The sequence below is a fragment of the Colletotrichum spaethianum genome (assembly GCF_022836535.1).
Source record: "Colletotrichum spaethianum MAFF 239500 DNA, contig13, whole genome shotgun sequence".
Classification (NCBI taxonomy): domain Eukaryota; kingdom Fungi; phylum Ascomycota; class Sordariomycetes; order Glomerellales; family Glomerellaceae; genus Colletotrichum; species Colletotrichum spaethianum.
Window position 1 is genome coordinate 943,810 of NW_026054783.1, and position 22,037 is coordinate 965,846.

Here is a 22,037-nt window from a genome sequence, read left to right on the forward strand (position 1 = left end):
GGGAGCGAGGGTGTGGGCTGGGTCGAATCAGATCAAGCTCGCAATTCTCCTACAAAGAATTGGAAGCGCCGTAGCGGTCGCGCGGGCGGCGTTAAGAAAGGTAGTGGTGACGCGGAGATGTGGCAGAGAGAGACGGTGCGGATGCGAGTCGAGGGGCGGGACAGGGCGAGGGAGGAAACACCCCAGCCAAAGACAGGTACTCCGTAAAAAACCGACAAGCTTGTTGAGCATTTGAGCGGCAGGGTTGCAGGGGGTACGAACATGCAGAGATGCGGGCTGGGCGGGATGCGGATCGGTTCATGGACTTAGCACTCGGAGTTTGGCGGGCTTGAAGAGTGGGTCGGCTTGTTGCATTGAGCCGTGTCGGCGGTAAGGAGCTACTAAACCCCCGATTTTCCGTTCTTTTGCTCGCACCGGTCGCTGAGACGGCCAGAACGTTCCAGTCTCCTGATGGCTTTTACTGATGCTATTAGGTGTTACTGATTCTAGCCTATCGGCATTGGTCAGATGCAGTAAATAGTCCAGGAGCACCTTGCCCAATGCAGGCAACAATCTGATCGTTCGCTAGGATAGCGTCGAGATGTTAATGATGCATAACGCCAGCCTCGGAAACCCTGCATGAAGAATCTCATTGACTTTGACAGCAGAAGGGACGAAGTGTCTTCACTTGGAGTAGTCTTGGCGTCTTTCTCAACACAGCGTCAAAACACTTGAGGGGAGAAACGGGACCAGACCTTATTGATGCGCGAAGACCAGTGCTGCATCAATTTACTGGCAGGTATTATGTAGATTCTGGTCTCATTGGAGCCTTTGCCATTGTGATTTCTCGGAAATGAGCTTGTGGCGTGCACACGATTGAACCCATCGCAAACAGTTCGGTCCAGTCCCTGCATATCCAGGGGCAGTTCTTTGGCCTTGGCTCCTCAGTGTGGACATCGCCTAGGTACTAAAACCAAGACCCAGGTTCGTCATTGTCGATTTTTCAACCGAATGGCACATGTCAAAAGGTGACCACTCCGGTGCTCCTCAACAAGCCTTATCGCTATCGCTATCGTTTATCGAACAGTCTTGAACCCCCCCCCCCGCGCTCGGGCCACACCACCTCGCTATGACGTTCCACTGTCCACACCTGCCACCACCAGGCGGAGCGGAATTTCCATTCCCAAGCCACCTGCGGTTGAGTTGAGGCATGCTAGCCGGCCTGATTGACATCTGACCACCGACCAAATTCCCCAATTCCGCCCTTGTCTCTCGCCGGTAGACGTCGACTGAGCGCCGTCCGCATAACACACACAACACGGGCAGTGCAGCAAAGCAGCATTTGGTGTTGCTCACCCGTCTGCACCTGCACCTGTTGCACCGAACGATCCTCTCCGTTGCGACCGCTGCGCATGTCGGCACATCGCTGCTGACCACGGCTGCCGTCAAGGCCCCTCACTCCCGTCCTGAAGCGACCTGACCGCCGCATCACCACAGAAGCCTTCCTCCCTCAAGACGCCAAGCTCCCCCTTTCTCAACACCATGGCCGACGAGCTCGACTCGCTCGTCAAGGGCGCTCCGCCCCGGGCAAGGAGATGAAGGCCGCCGTCGGCACCACCGGCGTCGTTCCTGAGTCCGGCAAGCAGGGCGACCCATTGAGCCACACCCCGAGCTCTCCGTCCATGATCTACCTCAACCTTCTCATCCTCGAAGCCTCCCTGCGCGCCCAGTATCTCGAGCTACGTGCCCGTCGCCGCCATCATACCTTTTTTTTCACCTTGCTGACCGCTTGGATAAGCGGCTTCGGCTACGCCCTCTTCTTCGCCCCGCGCGAGGACGGTCGCGGTATCGGCGGCTCCGTTTATTGGGGAGTCGAGACATTTGAAAAAATCTGCTTGATGGGAGGTGTCATGACCGCGATATTGGTCTGGGCGACAGGGATATGGGAACGAGGCATAAGGTGGCCACGACGTTGGTTCGCCATTTCCAACAGAGGGCTGCGAGGGTTCAATTCCAAGCTGGTCATCATTCGAAGACCTTGGTGGGCAGAGTTTCTCTCCACCATTGGTTTCTTCCTCACCTACGGGCTCTTCTCTCACACCGCAAGCTCGTCCTACCGCTACGTCGAACCGTCCATACTGCGTGAAGTCGAGAAGGAACTAAGCCTCACCGCCGAGAACCACCCAACACTACCAGTTCTGGTCGAAGACGAAGAAAAAGGAGGCCATGAGGAAGACCTTGCGCCAGGCGGAGACTATGTCAAGCTGCTCCTACTAGCGAAGCCCTTCACACCGACCTTCAGAGAGAACTGGGAAATCTACCGCACCGAATACTGGGAAAAGGAAAACGAGCGCCGCGCCCTCATCCAGAAGAAGCTCGCAGCACGCGACCGTCAAGTTGCCAAACAACGCTGGGGCATCTTCTGGTGGCTGCCCTGGCACCGCATCGACCGCTCCGGCCCCGCACCCATCCGCCAACAGCATGCCCCAGAGAAGACAACGATCCATCCCCGCGCCGCCGCCATTGAGCGCGAGCACCGACGCCGTAGTAGCAGTGCCAGCGTGCACCGCCGCAGCTCGACGAGCTCGAACCGTAGCATGACACCGTCCGTCGCGGCCACCAGCGACGATGGCGACGGCACTGTCAGCAGGAAAGCCAGCACCGGGTCCAACGCGTCGGATAAGAGGAGGAAGAAGATGGCGTCCGTGTCCAAGTCGAAGCGGCCGCACATCGAGTCGAGATCTGTCACACCCGAAATACCCTCGCCGCTGGCCCGAGAGAGCAGTGTCAGTCGTAGGGACAGCGGCTCCGGCGCCGAGTCGTTGGCGGAGAGGTCACTGAGGCACTCGTCGTCCAAGACTAGTATCAGTTCCTCCACCAACTCCGCAAGGGAGAAGCAGCGTAAACTCGGCGAGGCATGACGCGACTGCAAGAGTTCACAATGTATATTTACGATATGAAGAAGCGAAGGAGCGAAGAGACGAGAAATGATAATAGCATTTGTATCGCTAAACATGGTTGGCGTCCCTCCTAGGCGTGCTAATGACGAGAGAAAAGGCATATGCTCATTCTCATCCGAATTGACCGAAAAGAACCGTCGCCGGGAAAGAGGCCTTTCAAGCTTGACAGTTTCGAATGTCCAGCTGAGAAAGCCACTGGAGGGCTTGGCAGCAGACAAGAGTCACTTATAAGCAAAATGATCGCGGTTAGTCCCTGAGCGGCCCATAATTTCTTGGCTACCATGGTCATGTTTCTACAGTATGCTGCATGTCTCACCGGATGAGCATTTGACGAGCTTGATGACTTCAGGCATGTATAGTCGGTAGTGGCCGGTAAGAGCTCAGCATATGATAGTAAAGGGCAACAAGCGCAGATTTGCTTCACCCTTCACCTAATCCATTTACGAGGCGTTTAAAATTCCGAGAGCTCGACAATAAAGGTCCTATATCGCCCCTATCCTTATCGCCTTTCATATACCGCTTTGAGTCCGTGACGTCACAGTCACGTTTGGGCTTTATTGTGTGATACACTCCCGCACCGCCAAGGAGACCTAACAATTCCTCCAACACTTCACACATCTCTGAGATTATCGAACGAATGGCCATGACAAACAGCGAGGCAAGAGCCTCCAAGAATGTAATCGTCTCAGGTGGCGCGCGAGGCATTGGCCGCGCCTTGGTGCGCCACTTCCTCGAAGCCGGTCACAACGTCTATGTCTTCGACATTGACGAGGACGAACTCGAGCACACCGTCAAAGTCCATCTTAAGGAACACTACGACAGAGGCAAACTCGAGTCCGCAATCTGCAACCTCCGTGACGTAGACGACATCCGCACAAAGGTCAAGGCCGCAGCGGCAGACTTCTTCAACAACACAATCGACGTACTCTTAAACAACGGCGGTATCGCGAGCCCGTACTGGCGGGACGGCAAGACGATGGAGGACCCAGACACCTTTGGGGAGTGGCAAGCATATATTGACACGAACCTCACTGGGCCCTTCGCCATGAGCCAGGCTTGCGTGCCGTACATGAAGGCACGACAGACGGACGCGGTGGACGGGGCGCAAATGGTCAAGGGCGCGGGGCCATGTATCATCCACATCGGGTCCTTCCGCGCAAATCAATCCGATCCGAACCAGGAGGGGTACGCAGCGAGCAAGGCGGGGCAGCTGGGTCTTATGCACAGCATGGCAATCTCGCTGGGCGCATTGGGAATCCGGGTGAATCTGATCGCGCCAGGGAGGATCAAGGTCGAGCATGAGAGTAAGGAGGGGGATGAGACGGGGCAGAGCTGGGAGGAGCAGGTGTTGGAGAAGGATGTTGATGATCATCCGACCAATCGGGCGGGCAGGCCGAAGGATATTGCGGATGCGGCGTTGTATTTGATCGAGGCCGGCTTCGTGACGGGGCAGGATCTAGTTGTTGATGGAGGGGCTCTGAGGAAGAAGAACTGAGCTGGTGTTTGCGCGCTGCTGGACAGGAGCGTTAGACACCTAGAGATGGATCAAAAACACGGAGATTCTACTGAAGTAAAGCACTAAGCAAACATACTCCAAATCATTACTTTTATTCATATCTCAAGCTTGGTTGCCTTCAATGGTTTGCGAATAGTCCTAAGTTTTAAGAAGAGGCATCTTATCTCCAAATCAGTGACAATGGGGAAGCATAAGAGAATGAAATGTGTAGAGGTCGGGCATGATTCAGAAGCTGACATCCATGAGCTCCCTTCCCGAAGGCTCGCGAAAGTCTGCAATAACAAAGGGACGACGTGAATTCTACGATAGTAACTTCCACAGAAAGACGCAGTTGCCACACATAGCTAGAGAGCATTCACATATTCCAACGCGGTGCCGAAGAAGGGGAGCTGTCTTCCAGTTTGCTATCATCGTTGCAAACTGGGTTCAAAATGCCCTAGTCTTAATCTTGATCTCTTATCACAATCCAAGGGATAGTCAAGATAGAAGTTACGATACGGCAGCTTGCAACTCGGCTACCTTGTTAAGAGCAGTTTGTCGTAATTAGCTTAGAAAAACATACTCAGAGAACCGTAGACTCAGTCCTTTAAAACAGTCGCACCAAGCCATCGGGAAGGACTCCACATAATCTTCACACCGCAATGTAGCGGCCTAGCGGTTTATTTGGGTGCAGATCTTACAGTTACAAATCTGGTCAATACAGTTAGTTCTTGAACATTTGGAAGCCTCAGCACTCGAGATACATCAAAAGGACGCTCGCGCGAACTTTAGTAAGTGAACCTCATAGCATAGAACAAATGCTACTTTATGAACCACCCATACCTGTCTGAACCACGGCTGTTGACTCACAGTAGTGAGCGAAACTTATTCTTGATATCTTAGAAGCGGTTCTTTTTTATCTGCAACATGGAACTGTTTGCGGTCCAGCCGAAGCCCCAATGTTTTAATGATGCATTGAGTCCAAATATAGACATCTGTCACAAGGTCTGCCGCGAGCATTGCATTGCCGTTGTACGATGACTTGGGGCAGAAGAGGATAAACTTGGACTCATACATACACGCTCAATTGAGGTTGCTTCTGTGACCCAGCCCGGTTGTTCCTGTGCTTCCAATTCCTTCAGGTTTCACGTACAACAATTTCCTGGGTTCCACATTTGTCTTCTCCAAAGGGAAACTTACCCGATCACATGCATATACACCCTGCATATAGGCTCGGTGAAGGGTTGTTCGTTGGTTCTACACGGTTGGCACGGCCACGATTGGGCCGAGGAAAGAGGGGTTGACTGGTATGAAAGCTGTAAAAAAGGCCTGATGCGCCCCTTGTCGCTCGTATCTCTATCTCTCACAAACAAATATTGCAGAATTCTGAAGTCGCTGCGAGATCTACTCGTCGATACACCGCAGCCATGGCCAACACACAAGACCAGCACCAGGACCCTCTGGTTGTTGATGACACGGTAGGCCTTCAGTAAACATACCAAGTGCTTAACACTGATCAAGAGTATAGGTGATTGATAGTGAGGCGGACCTTGAGGTAAGTGCAGGCTGTTATTTACTTAGCCCAGCTCAGGTAGAAACGCATCATTATTGACTTCTTATTCCCCTCTAGAGCCTTTATTCGGAAACTACTAGTGTCAAAGACTCCATTCTAGATTACCGGATTGAGAACGGCAGGTCGTATCATAAGTACAAGGATGGCAGTAAGGTCAATATTTCTCATTAAAGTTCATTATAAACAAGACATTGACTCAACAACAAAAGGGGACGAGCATGTTAACAGCACGCGATCTTCAGGGCTCAACAATCTAGATCACTCGCCATTGATTTCACCTTTCATGAAGATGCTTTCCAGAAGTAGATGGATGTCGTAGTTTTCATAAATTGCAGTCAGATCCTGCCTGAAAAAGGTTCAATCCTCCCGTTGGCGACTTAGACCTGCGGTGTCTCCGTGATTTCTTGGCGAACGACCTAAGAGTCTCAAGTAGATCTTACCTGAATCAGATGAAGTAGTTAGTAGCCGATTGTTATTTTCGCTCAAGACGAGCATTGTAGTTATGAAGAGTCACTGATGTCTGCTACTTTTTTCCCAGCACAGTGTTTGCAGCTGAATGTTAATTTCTTTAAGCCTTCGGTTATAGGACATGATTGATGTTTACTGTTCTATGAGTACCTGTCAGAGGCTGGGTTCGTATAGAGTACTGGAGTCAACGAGGGTCACAGTTAGGGGTCAAAGGTGACTAGCATTCGAATCTACCTTCCCTCATCCACCGCTGCTGCCCAGCCGTCCTTGAAATCCGCTCTCGGGTTGACGATGTTCCGCTTCCAGTGGTCCCACACCGGCGCGCCCCCTCCCCCCCCCCCTCCCGGTGCTCCCCGGCGGTACCTTCCGGCCCCTGACAGTACTTTAGAATGACCTGAAGCACCAAGATATCCATAACATCTTTGGTGTTGAATCAAGAAGCAAAGACTTCTTTCGGAAAATTTTACTCGTCTTCAATTCCCTCCGAACTTTCTTTGTTAATTTAATTCGGCCTGGGCTCAACATCTGTCATAAGTTTAAGCGCATAGCGGAGCAAATGAGAAATAGGGTGAAAGATGCTTGATTCTATGGAATGATAAATAAAATTATAGAGCCTATATATATACCCAAACCATGTGCTTAAGGCCAAGAATAGGGTAAGTGACAAAGCTATTGCTGTGAGCCGTGTAATTGAGGCACGGAGACCTCTGAAAGTGAGGTTCTCATGACAACAGCTCGGTCAGTATAGTACTTGATTCTCATTCTAGTCTAGCCTCATTTGAGCCTAGCCAGTCATCCGAGTACTCCAGCTCATCGTTATGAAACAAAGATACTAGTAGCATTCCGTAAGCCTTGTACGGATACTCCTCTAAATTCTCTGTACAGTTATCGGCATCATAATACGTTAAGTACTTAAGATGCGGAAACACGCTTTCTTTCTCCTCGATGATTGTATGGAGAAGTTTTTTGTAGACTGGCTCCAGAGGATAGCCCCGTCCGCGCTCCACCCCCCTCAGAGTCTGCTGGATGTTGTCAAGCGAGAGAACCTTCAGATTCGGGGGCATCTTCTCTTTCAGGAGGGTTTTCATATCTGACTCCACCGTGAAGCCACCGAACAGAGCTTTTGGATCGACGACAAGCTGTCTCAGTGCGGTGAAGTCGGAAAAGCTCATATGAGAAACTTCAGGTAGGTAGAACGACGACCAGTGTAATTTGAGCACTTGCAAAGTATCTTTACTCGAAGAGAGTAAAGAACAAAAGTCTCCTGGCGTCCCGCCAAAGTCAAATTGATTCATGAACCGAAACCTGCGGAGTGCTTTTGCAGGTATAAGGAACTTCTTCAGCGCTTTCAAGTCAACTTTGCAAGCCTCAATATGCAGCGTGTTTAACTTTTCGAGAGGGAAAAGATCAATTGATAAATCTCCAAATGCTCTGAGATCAATATAAGAAAGCCTGATACGCGTAAGGCTCGGGTGATGGAAGAAGATGGCGTCCTCAATGTGAATTTCGTAATGGGCTCGACACCATCCCGGGTAGTCGAAAGGATCATGCATGACGCTTAAAGTGACTACCATGACACCAGATTAGCAAAAGAAAAATCAAAATAGTGTAAAAGACCTTGTTGGTTCCTACAATTCAGTAATTGAGGTTTCTGGCATATCAAAGCGTTCAAAGCCCGCTTGGTTTCCGTGCTCGCGGGTTTCAAGATTTTCTTCTCATGTTGAAGAAGGATGCTCAAGAGATTAGGCATGTCGAAAGCTAAGAGTTGTCTGAATGCGCCCTCGTCTAGCTCATCAATAACGAGATAGCGGACTAGGTTTCGGATGAATGGCCGGCGAGTGAGGAGACCCACGAGTCCTGCTGTGTCATAGTGGCTCCCTTGTTTCGTGTACATCTTTTCATAGAAAGCCGAAGCGGTTAACGAGTTGATGGCTTGGCATGTCTCCATGAGGGGTCTGAGCTCCCGGATCTCCAGATTTGAGATTATCGCTGAGAAGAGCTCCGGGGCAATGTTCCAGAGGGCCGACGGAGGCTGTGATCCTCGCAACCCGCTCATCTTGCCGTCGCCACAGTGTTCAACGATTGAGTAAAGTGGTCCGCTTTCGATGTTTGGTAAAGTTAGAAAAACAAAAGACGCAGTTCGAGAGAGGGGTGTCAGCAATCATGCACGTGGATGAAAAGAGGTTCGGTTATGCTTATGTAAAACCACGATCCAGGAGCGGTAACAGCCCAATCACACAGTCGATCGTGGAATACAATGTGTATGCCATATAGGTTACAGATAGTTGCGGACCCATGATCGAAACCAATAGCAGAAAGCCCCTGACTTCTGAGCTAAATTCGGGCCTCTCATACGACATTGCCATGTAGATGACTGTACGGACTGGCCAATGGTTTGACGTCTTCTCGTGCTCTTCTTCAACATCCACTAACTCATCAGTAACCCCCGGCTGTATCTTTGAGCCGCATTCAAGCCGATGCAGCCAAAGACACAAACTGATGGCGGATGAACAGTTGATTGTTGGACTGCGCAGAATCAATCAAAATTTAGCAATTGAAACAGACAGTTATTTTTCATAATACCTCGATCTGTATTTCTAACTGTGTCTTACACTGGAAACTTTCTTCTTTGGGTCACCAAGAACCGACCTAGAAGTGTCGGTTCGTAGTATGCCGGTTCTAGATCAAGGACCGCTTATCACTCGGGCTGATTTGTCGGCCCATCCTTCTCATTATGTTGCCCTTTTCAAATCTTCTGCTACGGGCCTGTCATCCTGCGGCCAGAAGAGGGCTCATCTGTTGGTCTTGTCTCTCAACCTTGTTGGCCCTTTTTTCCGGCCTGAGCCGTGTTGTATCGTGACAATCATATTGCGCAACTCTATCGTTATTGACATGGCAGGTTCATCAAGGAAATTTGACTGCTTGAATGGTCTCTTGAGGCTCCCGATAGTCTTTTCTTATCTAGACTAAGCAAGGAGAAGATGGTGACGAGACATTTTTACAGAGGGAGCGAACATATCTTGTTCCATTCCAAGCAGAAAATCCAACTGTTCATTATTTGCGTATCAACTTGACTCAAGTTTTGGCGCAAACTCTAATAGCTTTGTCTCTTCCACTGCAGCTATAATAATTCAGCGCCAGAAGCCAGATCATTTATTTTGATTGCCTCATCTCTTTGATAGCATGTCAACATGCTGTGGAGCACATCACGCTGCAGCAGGTTCGAAGCGAGCTTGTCCCAGTCATCGAGCTACGCTCCAGTGGGTAGCCTCACTATGTCAGGCTTGGTTGCTTCTAGATCAAAGACGGGTCCCTCAAACTTGGCTGAGACAGGTCAAAATGTATTGCTGACTTTAAGACATTTGGTTATCCAGTGTTTGATGCGACATTACAAAACTTGATGTGTGTATTATCATGGATCGTCCAGCGCCAATCTGCAATCGTTCATTCGCAAACCTCGATGAACTATGATCATTTCCTCGACCCAAGATCATCCTCACTCTCATGAAACATGCTCTTCCTCAATGTCGCCTCGCCAGTCGGGCTAACAGGCAACAACCTCGCACTGATATAATCCTCCCCATCTGACGCCCCTGTCGGCGGACTCAGCGGGCTCGGGTGTCCAGGCGTGGGCGTCTCGGGCACCGTATCTGGCACCCCAAGCGGCTGCTCCCGCGCCGTGGACCCACCTTGCTCGCCGCCTGACGAAGCCGAGCTTACTGTCGCCTCGCTGAGGTGCCTCAGGTGCCTTGCGTCGCGGTCAGCAATGCCTGAGACGTCGGATCCAATGCGGCCTGCGGGCGTGGCCGTACTGATCGGTGATGATGGCGAGCCTGGATCGGGTGACTGGGCCCGGGTCTGGTAGCCAATAACACCAGAAGAGCGAGAAAGGGAGGAGGCGTTCTCGTTGCTGGAAACGGAGGCGTAGTAGGATGACTGGTGAGTGGTTCCAGGGTTAGAGCCGGTGCCGGTGCCGGTACCGAAGTGGGTGTGTTTGTTGATGATTTCAACTGGCGTTAGACCGACGCCATGAAGCTCTGGGCGTGGAGACGTATCTATACATGATTAGTTTTGTTCCATTTTAAGAAATGTTGAATGACCTCACCTGGAAGCTCAGCAATTTGATTATCGGCCACTTCATGGGCAAAATAATATGGCACGGGTGATGCAGCAGGCGCTAGAGGTGGTGTGCGGACTTCAGCCATGTCTTGAGTAGAAGGTGCCTCTTCAGTCGTGACAGTGGGCGCCTTGGCCGGCTCGCTTGGTTGTCCCCTAATCCAGGAGATGATGCGAGAGCCGTTGTCATCCGTCTGGGTCGCGGTCCCGTTGCCGCGTCTGAGGATTCTCCGGCGACGCCAGAGGCAAAACCCAACAAGAATAGCGGTGATGAAAACAAGACCAAGGACGACGCCGAGAACGGGGGCAACCCACTTCGGGGTTCCACCTCCACCGCCACCATCATTGTTTCCATCGGCTGGTACGGTAGGACGAGGAGTTTCTTTCGTTTCGGTGTAGGGGTACCATGTCTTGATCTTCGAGGTTTCATACGGCTTCGCGAAGATGGCCGCCAGGCTTGGATCTGCCCATCCGGACCCCTCGGGTTCTGTCTTGGTCGCCGATCCCTTCTCGTCGCCTCCGATCTTGCTGACGACGGCAGTGGGTATGGTGTAGTTTGACCATTTAGCCGGACTGTACCCATCGAGCCATTCTGCACTCGATAGATTGAACACTTGAATTATGCCTCCCTCGAGGCACGGCGGGGAACCTCCGCCTGAAATCGCTGTGTAGCCACCAATGACCATCATCTGATCAGGGTAAGGCATCACACACTGATGGCCGGCGCGCGCATGAAGGGCTTTTCCCTCATATACCTTGGTCCACTGAAAGGACGGAATGGAGAGAACCCAGACATCGTCGCTGAAGTCTTCCTTGGCGTTGATGCCATCGTACCCGCCATAGTAATAGATGTTGAAGCTTGAGTAATCTTGTGCCGGTGCGAGGACAGCACAGCCTCGGGCAAGGGCCGGAGGCTTTGTTCCCTCGGTCGTCTGCTGATACCATTTGTTGCCAGCCACGTCGTAGATGTCGATGGTCTCCATGAAAGCAGGGCTATCTTGTTGCTGTGCGTAACGTAAGATACAATACCAGTAAACGATAAACGCAGGACTTACACTCTTGAAAGCATCGTCGGACTTGTGACTGGAGTTGACATACTCGGGGTAGGTCACACCTCCCAGAACAACGAGAATGCCTTCGTCTCCGACGGGGACCCAAACAACCTCTGAATTTGCTCTTGCCTTGATATATTCTGGAAACGACTGGTTCGAGAATTTCTCGAATAACTGTTCAGACATATCAAGAGTGACGAGGAAATTCGAGGCGTTGACGGCGTTCAATGAACGGTTCGTGTCGCCCATGTAAATCTCTCCTCCGAGAGGCGAGCGCATGCCGCCTACATACCAGGCCTTGTTCTCTGAGGGGGCACTGGCAGCCCCTCCATGGGCAACATACTGCGTCATATCGCCCTCAAGGGACACCATGTCGCTGCTGCCATTTCGAAATGAAGGCTTCTCTGGACCGTATTCGTGCATACGCCATACCATTACCTTGTCACCAGGCGGAGAACCATATGAGTCTGACCGCTTAGCAAGGACACCTCCATACAAGAAAAACTCTGCGTCGTTGTGAAGGAGCGCGCCGTCGATGGTGTTAGGCGCAAAACTGTTGACGTTTCCTGACCCACCTGCGGCTTTGCTTTTGGTGTCGATCAACATGGTAATGTTCGTGGTTTTATCAAAAGGCTTGCTGAAATTCAAAGAGTACATATAACCCAAAAGGTTGTCTAGAGATGTCAGAGGCCGGTCGCGATTGATGCACTATTGTACTTACCCAAAGTTGTTGGGGGGCCTTCAGTTCCATCTCGATACCTGGGAGTCCAGTAAAGCCTTCCGCCATCAAGCCAAAGGGTGTCACGAATAACGGCAGCTTGAAGCTGTCAGTCTCGGGTTGTTCCTGATGGTACAGGATTACGAACCTCTTGGCGAATACCAATAGCACATGTTTGCGCTGACTTGCCCTTTTTCAAGATCCCACCCATCATATTGCCCGGCTACGAGACCGACAAGGGCTGCAAGCCTGAAGAAATGCAAGAAAGCCATCGCTCGACAGCGTCTTCACGTCACTAGTTGGGAGGGGCGATAGGGTAAGATTGTCACCAGCTGCTGTCTCAGCGCATCGCAGCTGATCGGGTGCTTGTTTCGGAGGCAAGCACAGCGCTGCCAGAAGTTGTGACAACGTCTTCGAAAAAAATAGCGGAGGAGACAAAGGGTAAGCAAACGAGTAGTTGGAGGCTGAAAGGTAGGGGAAACCACCTGCGAAGTGATGGGCAGACCTTTCAGGTACGTCTCGAGGCCGATAGTCAGCTTGCGCCCATGCCTAAGAGGAAACACGAATGGCACACCTACAATGCCCTTTTTCATTGAGAAAGAGTAGTCGAATGTAGAAACGGATGGGATGAACACACACACACGCAAATCCATACAACCTAGATGAAGCAACCCCGCAGCGCCGCTGTCGCCGTCTTACCAAATGGCCCAATCAGTACGGTGGCAATGGGGAAGGACCAATAGGTCCTAAGAGGGCCTGATAAGAATGTTGCCACTGGAGAATCTCGTCCAACTCAATGCCATATGTGTGGTATGTAAGGCTGGCCCACTGGTAAGACTTGAAATGGAGGAGGCAACCGAGCTTACGGAGGGGAGGGTGGCAGAAGATAGGATGGGATGGGATGGGATGGTCGTATGCAAGCCTTCGGGCTCCGGTCTAAGCCGGGCTCGGCAGTATCTGAGAGGACGACTCACACGGCTAGGAAATTGGTACTTGGTTACTTGAGGATGAGAGACAATTACATAGTGATTAGTGTACAGAAATGGGAGACGGTTGGCTTTTTCTTGGGACACAAACAAATGATTGCAGTGCGGACCAGTAGCCTCTCAGCTTCGTCATCCAATTGAGAGATATTACAAGCCACTTTCCAGCCCATGGCCAGAACACAACGAAATACAGGCATAGACTGATTCCATTGGGGATCTGACCAGGCAGTGTCTGGTAGTCAAAAGAGTTGTGTCAATGTGCAAACTCGTATAAGTGTGCTGAACAAAAAACAAACTGACAACCTCAGCATGCAAATAGCAGAATGTGCACTGATGTTAGGCTGTGCTCGGTGCGGGGACACAGCAGCACCACCATATCCCGACTGTGACAGCCATGACGGGAAAGTGGCCGACACTCTTGGCCTGCAGAGCATAGATTGTCAGAATTGGCAGACTACGTTGCCCATATGTGTGTGGACTCAAAGAGGAAAGGTTGCGACTAGACAATCTGTTATGCCGGGGAAATAGGAAGCAGACCTCGGGCAAGAAGTTACCGTCAGAGCGGATGATGGCTTCGAAAGGTCCGTTGTAGCATGCACTCACTGTTGTCATAAACTCTCTCAAAGCTTATGACAGCAAAAACCATGTCCTGACCACTTACGGGAGGTGAGCCGACGCAAGAAGATGACTCGGTGACAAGCCGGATAAACTTGGGGTTCGGGTGGGATACCATATCGAGAGAGATGACATGATTCCGGACGACGAGATGGTGGCGCAGGCAGGAGAAAATCCTGGAGGCCAGTCGAACTCAGGTGGCTGCTGCCTACGCCTCTCGGTACCACACTGGCTGCAGTCCCAGGATCAGCATGCATGGAGAATGGTGTAGTGGCAGTGGCTGTTAGCAGGGGATTACGGGTGAGCATCTGCAAGTCAGTCAATATATGGGCCGCCAAGTTGACCCTGCGAGGTCTGGATGGGACCAGCACACTTGAAGCTGCAGGCTCAGGCTAGGATCGGGAACATGGGAATTTGCAAGAGCTTCATTGTCGAGTCGAGTTCGCAGCCTTTTAGGTCAGGCACGGGTGAACCTAGCGGTCCATCGAGGAAAGGAGAAGGATGAAGGTGTCAGCCCTGTAGGATGGGTCGAGTAAGACGCATTCTTGGCAACAACGGCAGTCGGTGAAGGAATCACAGTTTGCAACGACCTTGGCCACTTTCTCCTTGCTGTTCAAGGCTGAGAGAAGAGATGATCCGGTAAAGAAAGCAGGCCGCGGGTGGCTTTGTTATATACTCGAATCAACTGCCACCAACCAACTTATTCATCGCACCGTTTTGGCCGAAGGACTGAAACATTTGATAAAAGCCAGGAAAGGGAACAGAAAAGATGGAGAAACAATGGAAAAGTGACAAACGGCGTCGTTGGACGGTGGACGATGAATTAAGCGCTAAACCTTATTTAGGTCGCTTGGATGAGGTAATCGGTCTTCCATCCAATGGCAAGGTCGTGCAGCTGGCGGCCGGGAAGGCTGGAGGTGTGGACAGGCACGGACGGAAAGGACCCATAATTGCCTAGGTATTTACCCCTCTTTCTGTGTCCAGGATTAGATTTGAGCAGTTCCTCCCATAGGGTAGAGAGCACGTTTCCCTTGTCCCTGCGCTAACCTCCTTCCGTCTTGGTCAATCTCGATCGTCACTCATTCTCCCCATTCACGCATTCATCTCCCCTGCTCCTGGTCATTCCAACATTCCTTCGCTGCTTACACCCTCTCACACATCTCTCGTGTTCATAACATTTCCTCACCTGGCCGCGATTCCCTCCAGCCTGCCTCTCTGCCTGCTTGCTGGCCTGCCTTGTCCCCCCACACGACTCCGTTGCACAAAGGTTGCATAGCAGAGACATGTCTCTAGTCGAACCAGCCTGTCAACGTTCACGGAAAGCTCACGGACGTGACTTACATGGAAGCCATGGCCCAGAACCATGGCATGATCAGGCCCAAGCCCAATGATCTTACAATAAAACTTCGATACTCCACGCCCAAGACTGGTGCTGACAGTCTCTCAGCCGCAACACCCATCCTGTCGGCCAAATGGGTGGGAAATGGACCGGTCAAGACAGGAAGCATCTCACAGGGCCAACCCAGTCTCGAGCATTCGAGAACTGGGTCAGATTTCCCCTCCGTCTACTCTTTGCGCTGCAATGCCGACCAATGCATCAATACAGCCCTTACATTAAGTTTCCCAAAGGCATCATTTATCAACCATTATTCTTGGGTTAACCAAACCACAATGTGCACAAGTAGCATCCATTGGTTGATGCAACACTACTCGGACTCCCTTCCAGTCGCACCCACTGTTGTCCGATCGACAATCCCCCTTGAAAATCATGACCGCAAGATCCCTTCTTTGTTGGCGATGATCAAGCACCCGAGAGGGGTAGTCGGACGCTTCTCTCCAGCCGGTCTGTTCAGTTGCATAACTGACTGGGTCTCTGGCTCTTGTCTATACCGTTTGCTACATATTGGCCCTCGGCTAAACCTAGTTTCCCGTTGTGCCTGTCAATCCGGAAGCTATACCGCATGCGTCTCTGGGTCGATGATCCTCAATCTTTTTCCTTTCGTCGTGCCTCAAACGTTGCAGGCGCTTCGCATTCCGCATGCCTACCCCCTCCTGCATCTCGTCCACATCCAGGTCCAGAATTATACATCGGTCTCACGGCCGAGACTGCTCGTTACGTTACCTACTTACCGTCTCCACCTTCCTCTTCACACTCAAGACCTGGGCCGATCCAACGCGGCAATAATACACCACGGCTTCGACCCGGCATGCAGCGCGGTGGTCAGTCCTTGCGCAGGAGGAGTGCAGGTTGGCCACTCACGGCTGCCACCGAAGCAAAAGTCCCTTGCACCTGCAGGAGTCTCTTCGGCCCTGGCCCTTGTCAATGCCACCCGCTCCCAACCCAAGCACGACGACAACGGCCGGCCGACGCAGCCCTGCCGCAGCCCGACCTCGTCCGTGTATCCAGGGCATGAATGAGACGAGCACTGTATAGCAATCGCAGAGTGATCTTCTCTTGCACACCAAACACGACCTTGGGCAATTTTTTTCTTCTTCTTTTGTGTTACCTGCTCTTTGACTCGAGGGTTATTTTTCCGCAGTCCTCTAGCTGGTGCTTGTTACTCTTGGCTCTACAATTCCTTGTTGGTTGTATATGAACCCAGCCGGAAATGACTATGTTGGAGACTGGTCCAAGACCGTGCGCCAATTGACCTTTTGACCGTATCTTCCGACGCAATAATTCGACCAGGCTCGATACTTCCATTTTCACAGTTCCGTGGCTTGCACATGGACATTGGTGAGTGCGCTACTAGAGGTGCCTTTGGCTTGCTGTACGCGCAACTACTTCGATATGCGTACCAAACTCATCAAGGTGCCCAGATTTGTCCCTTCTCACCCGTTTCTCTCCTGGCACTTGTCTTGGGGCTATTCCCGTGTTCCGTTGTCGCAGTTACCTCTCCAACCCCGACTGAAATCTTGCCTACCTTTCGAGAGATGGCTTGCCAACTGCGGTTGATATCCCTGTCGTCATCTCTGCATCTACTACCAGGGTCTCGGTGGGCCATCACACCCTCTTCCAGTGTGTCCACCTTCATGGGCCCTCTCGCCTCTTGTGCCCCATGTTGCTCTATTTCGGATCTTGTATTTGCCAATGGCTGTCGAGTGAAGCTCTTCGGCAGGAATTTGTGTCTCATTTTGCTCCCATTGACATTCGAGGCACGCCCCTTCGTTGTGTGGCACGTCAGCACACGAGGAAAATAAGGGCCTAGAGCCCAGCTTCCCATGTTGCTGGGTTCCTTCGTCATCCTGTTTCTATCTTGCCGTGCGATGTAATTAGCCATCGCCCTCCTTATATTGTCTTGGACTGTGCTGGCAAGATGCCGAACGTACAGAATACCCACCTATTCGTCAACACCATCTCGGACGGAGGTCCCGCGGGACGAATACTACTACGCTAGGTGGCTTACGGGTTACGGACTGCTCTCGCTAGCTAAAGTTTACGGGGAATTTAATCCTGCTGTTGAAGGGAGTCCTCCCAGGCTCAGGTAAGGCTGCTTTGCCAACTCAGCTCTCAGCCTCCCCTCCTTGCTGTACCCCATCGTACATACATATGAGACCCCAGGTACCATTCTTATCTTCTTTGAGTCCCTTCTGCCCCCAGTCACCGAACGGCACTCTTGTGCGTGTTCAGCTTCTACCAGCCATCCTACACTTGTTAGTCTATTGTTGCGACGCGGCAAGCTTTGCGTGCGGCATTGATACTGGGCAATTGGGATAGCCAAAGCCGTTCGTTCGATCCAGCCTTTCGCCATGCGCTTGACATCACTCCTGGCCTTGGGGGCATTAGCCGTCAGCGTTACGGCACAAGATGGCCGTGTAGTGTATGCCAGGCAGAACGAGTCCTCTCCTGAGGCGTCTGTACAATACTCAGTCGCTCCTGAGCCATCGCCTCCGCCTTCTTCCCTGCCTAAGCCTGAGGTGGAGTCTTCGCCGTCGCCATCACCGTCGTCCACACCTGCTTCTAAGCCCGCCGCCGAGCCTGCCTCCTCTGTCGTGGCCCAACCTGAGCCCACGCCCACCGACGCAGAGAAGAAGTCGCCGACCTATGACACCAACACCGACGACTGCGAACATTGGGGTTCCAAATGCCCGTGGGGCAAGACGGTCACCGTTACCGACGTTGTGACGAAGACTATCACTGAGGAGAAGCTTGTTCTATCCACGTCAGTCAAACCCTCTCCTCAAGAGCCTGGATTTGGAAGCTAACCCACAGCAGTACTACGCTCATTTCCAAGGAGACTATATTCACAACGGAAGGCTACACTGTTACCGACTTTGAAACCCGAACCATAGTCAAGTCCTACCCGGTAACAACTACGGTAGCTCTGTAAGTGGACATCGCCTATGGCCAAGCCAAAGTGCAACACATTTTACATCTCCAATTTACCTGCTTTATCTCTCCGCAAACAGTACCAGGGATAGGCGAGAATTGTAGAAGACGAGAGCTTATCCTCAGCTTTTCTTGCCATACACTTGCTGTTCCCTGGGTAAGAACAAAGTTAGCTAACGGTTGGCCAGTTGCAAACCCGTCGTCGAACCAGAGCCAACATACGCGGTGCCAACATCTTACGGGGGCTACGGCAAGGAGAAGCGCATCCATCCCGAAGTCTGCGAGACTCGTACAACAACAATCTGGAGGACCCTCACCGAGAGCATAAGGGTGCCTCTAACAGTGACCCAAGGCTACACAAGAACCCAAAAAGAGGTCGAGACCCAAACTCAAAAGTACACCGAGACCAAGGAGTACACCCAAACACAGAAGTTCACGGAAACTCGGGAGGTCACTGCCACCAAGATTCACACCTCGATCTCGACCTTCGTGACAACTCACCTTCTGACCACGGTCATGCCAACTACTGTTGTTTCGAGCTCCACCATATATATCACCAAAACCTTCACGACAGTCGAAACTCGGACCAAAGAGTATTATTTCACGGACACCATTACCCAAAAGTTCACCGAGACCCAGAAGTTCACTGATTTTGCAACTATCACCAAGCCAGTGACCCAGATAGCGACGGTCACCTCCGTTTTTGTGTCCCCAACCACAATCGTCTCGACTTTCGCTTTCACCACGAGCATCCCGTACACCATCACCGTCGACCATACCGCCATGACAACAGCCTGGTCCGTCTCCACGTTCTTCAGCCACATCACCTACACGACGTCGACGACTTTGACTGCTTCGTACACGGAAATTCAGACGCAGACGGCCACAGCTGTAAGGACGGCGACGTTGACTGAGAAATACACGACGCCCACGACCATCTTCGTATCAACGACCTTCTACGACACTACCACTTTGTCAACAAGCTATCCAGTCACTTTAACGGATGAGAGGACGGTCCGGGAGACCTCTTACATCACGAGTATCAGAACAATCGTCTCTGAAGTCCCGGTCGTCTCCTTCGTGACCCTTACGAGGATCACAACGGCTCTCTCGACTGTCGTGGTTTCTACAACGATTCCTGGGGAGCTCACGACTATTCTGGTCCCGACCACGATCGAAGGTGAGGCCAGCACCATCCTAGTGCCCACGACGATTCCTGGAGAGATCAGAACCATTCATGGTCCAACTATCATTTCTGGTCAGCTGACGACGATCCTGGTTCCTACGACCGCAACTGCAACGATCCAACTGCCCCCTGAAACAATCACTCTGCCAGGATCTACTATCGTCTCAACAATTGCAGGGCAGGTCACAACCATTCAGCTACCTGGGACTACTTTGACCCTGGTAACAACAAACGTCGTCGTCTTGCCCCCTTCAACAACCACCTTGCCTGGCTCGACTGCGGTGACGACCTTCACAGAAACTGCCCCTGACAGCACTTTGACCATCACGGAAGACGGAGTTACCATCACGAGCATCATCCCGGGCCCGACGTCTGTCGTCACTTCAACCTTGACCCTTCCGCCTGTCACTCTGACCCTCCCTCCTTCAACCGTCACTCAGACCGGAATCCATGACAGGACGGCTTGTCCTGCTCCTACCAACACCCCTGGCGTTAACCCCGTCGTGGATTTTAACCCAAAGTCGAACCGCACTTGGGGCTGCCAGCCTGGATACGTCTGTAACCCCCCCAAGCCTGCCGGCTGCGGCTTATGGGCCGACTCGCCAGCAGATGAATACGTTTGCAACCCTAAAGACTGTGTTCCTGCGCCGCCTTTCACCCTGGCCAACTGGAAAGAAAACGAGACGCACTACTATCCCCCCAACGATGGGTACTTCAACCTCGACCCCAATGCCTTTGGTCTTCCCTACGACATCTTTGACTACGAAGTCATTGTCACCAAGGTTAAGGGGAAGAAGGGCTACAAGAAAACAACCATCACGACTGGCAACTGGGCCTCAGCCACTGATCTTACGCACTTCCCTCCCACGGCTCAGCCCACTATAACGGTTGTGCCAGCGCCTGTTTCCTCTCCCGAGGTTGGCAAGCCCTCCTACAAGCAGTACAAAGAGGGCAGAGTATACGAGCGTCGTTCACTGTTAAAGAAGCGTGACGAAACTATCGTCCCGGCCATCTGTTACGACATCTGCAACAACTGCTATATTGAAGTGCAATCCACCGGCAAGGTCGCAAGCATCTGCAACCCCACATCTGCCTTCCAGAACGACGTGAATACATGCAAACAGTGCGTCAGAGACAACGTTGAGGACGAGAAGGAGACTCTACGAGTCTACCTTGAGCCCAAGTTTCAGCAGTTCCTCTCGTTCTGCGATGGTGAGGCTCCTCAGAGCTCGGCCTCTGCAACTGCAATACCGCCCCAGAGTCAGCAAAGCTCTGCTACATTGACCACGGCCAGTCAAGACGCCGGATCTTCAGAGACTTCGGCGGTGCCCATCCCGGACACTACCACTACATCGCCTGTTGAGGCATCAACCTCACAGACTCCGACGCCGACGCCGACCATGTCCCCGAGCACGAGCAGCGCCGCATCTTCAACGTCCTCGGTTGCCAGCTCGGCGGAGACCTCTGAGACATCGGCCACGGCATCCGAGGCGACCTCCACGGCTACCGTCACCTCTGGCACAACAACCATAATTGCGACCTCCTCATCAGGTGCATCCGAGTCTGAGGTAACTGTATCGACAGCAACCGGCTCTAGTAATTCGGCTGGAAGTGTCTCTGCGCCCACCGGAAGTGCTTCTGCAAGCGCCTCTACTGGCGTCCCTACTGGCGTCTCTACTACCGCCTCTACCAGCGTCTCTGCCAGCGAACCGTCGACCTCAACATCGCCCCCTTCAACGGCATTGTCAAGCACCGCAACTATCGGTGCTGGCTCAAGCCCCTCCGCTTCCAGCATCTCAGACTCCGTCTCTAGCACGCCAACAACCACAGCCGGCTCGGCTTCCACCGTGTCTGGCGGAGTGGGCGGTTCAGCCTCCGGAACAGCATCCGGGACCCAGGCTCCCTCCTCCACCGTCTCCTCTCCGAGCACTGGCACCACTGGTCCCGTCGTTGTCCCGACGGGTGCTGCCGCGAAACCTGCCAGCTCTACCCTCTTTGCCATCCTTGCGCCAATTTTGGCTCTTTTGTTCATATGACCCCTATTCACTCCTTTGGCAACATGTTTTTGAAGTTCTTATCACGGGTGGAAATACACTTGGGCGGGAAAAGTTAGCATGGTTCTGATTCACGACACTCATTCACGGCTCTCATCGAAGGATACCATTACTGGTTTAACGAGAGAGAAAATCTAGACGGCATTGATTTTGACGACGAATTCACGACACTCCTTAACACTAATGAATAATTTGCATCCTGTGGCGGGGTTACTTTTGAGAGGCTTGCATTTTGATCGTGGGAAACTTGGTTATGATACCCTTACGCTCCTTTACAGCCCGGCCACGGCAGACACTAGGAAGACATTGAAAACTATAGCTCGGTGAAGCTTTGGACGGCTGATGGTTTGTTTACATTTGAGGTTTGGAATCGCTATAAATCTGGTTCGGGAGGGAGGTTAATCGGCTGGGTACTGGGTGAGTCGAGGTGGCTTTCGTACCCTTGGAGTGGGTGGCGAGAGATATCAATTGCGAACAATTAATGTCTGTTTTGATTCCATGGCTT

General features: G+C 52.0%; 5 protein-coding genes across 5 annotated transcripts; 4 read left to right on the top strand and 1 right to left on the bottom strand.

The window, feature by feature from the left end:
* Nucleotides 1-1,574: 1,574 nt before the first annotated feature.
* Nucleotides 1,575-2,900, top strand: ColSpa_05940 (squalene monooxygenase; the record flags this gene model as incomplete). Its single annotated transcript, XM_049272152.1, has 1 exon — nucleotides 1,575-2,900. One exon carries the CDS (start codon nucleotides 1,575-1,577, stop codon nucleotides 2,898-2,900), a length of 1,326 nt encoding a protein of 441 aa, XP_049128109.1.
* Nucleotides 2,901-3,576: 676 nt separating this feature from the next.
* ColSpa_05941 (3-oxoacyl-[acyl-carrier-protein] reductase FabG) lies at nucleotides 3,577-4,434 on the top strand (the record flags this gene model as incomplete). Its single annotated transcript, XM_049272153.1, has 1 exon — nucleotides 3,577-4,434. One exon carries the CDS (start codon nucleotides 3,577-3,579, stop codon nucleotides 4,432-4,434), a length of 858 nt encoding a protein of 285 aa, XP_049128110.1.
* A 1,427-nt stretch (nucleotides 4,435-5,861) lies between these two features.
* ColSpa_05942 (uncharacterized protein) lies at nucleotides 5,862-6,178 on the top strand (the record flags this gene model as incomplete). The annotated part of the gene is made up of 3 exons (XM_049272154.1): nucleotides 5,862-5,912; nucleotides 5,963-5,989; nucleotides 6,065-6,178. 3 exons carry the CDS (start codon nucleotides 5,862-5,864, stop codon nucleotides 6,176-6,178), a joined length of 192 nt encoding a protein of 63 aa, XP_049128111.1.
* Nucleotides 6,179-9,946: 3,768 nt separating this feature from the next.
* Nucleotides 9,947-12,249, bottom strand: ColSpa_05943 (Kelch repeat-containing protein; the record flags this gene model as incomplete). Its single annotated transcript, XM_049272155.1, has 3 exons — nucleotides 9,947-10,530; nucleotides 10,581-11,595; nucleotides 11,647-12,249. The coding sequence occupies 3 exons, from the start codon at nucleotides 12,247-12,249 to the stop codon at nucleotides 9,947-9,949; spliced, it is 2,202 nt and encodes a 733-aa protein (XP_049128112.1).
* Nucleotides 12,250-17,712: 5,463 nt separating this feature from the next.
* ColSpa_05944 (agglutinin-like protein ARB_02240) lies at nucleotides 17,713-21,514 on the top strand (the record flags this gene model as incomplete). The annotated part of the gene is made up of 3 exons (XM_049272156.1): nucleotides 17,713-18,125; nucleotides 18,179-18,289; nucleotides 18,481-21,514. The coding sequence occupies 3 exons, from the start codon at nucleotides 17,713-17,715 to the stop codon at nucleotides 21,512-21,514; spliced, it is 3,558 nt and encodes a 1,185-aa protein (XP_049128113.1).
* Between the last annotated feature and the right edge of the window lie 523 nt (nucleotides 21,515-22,037).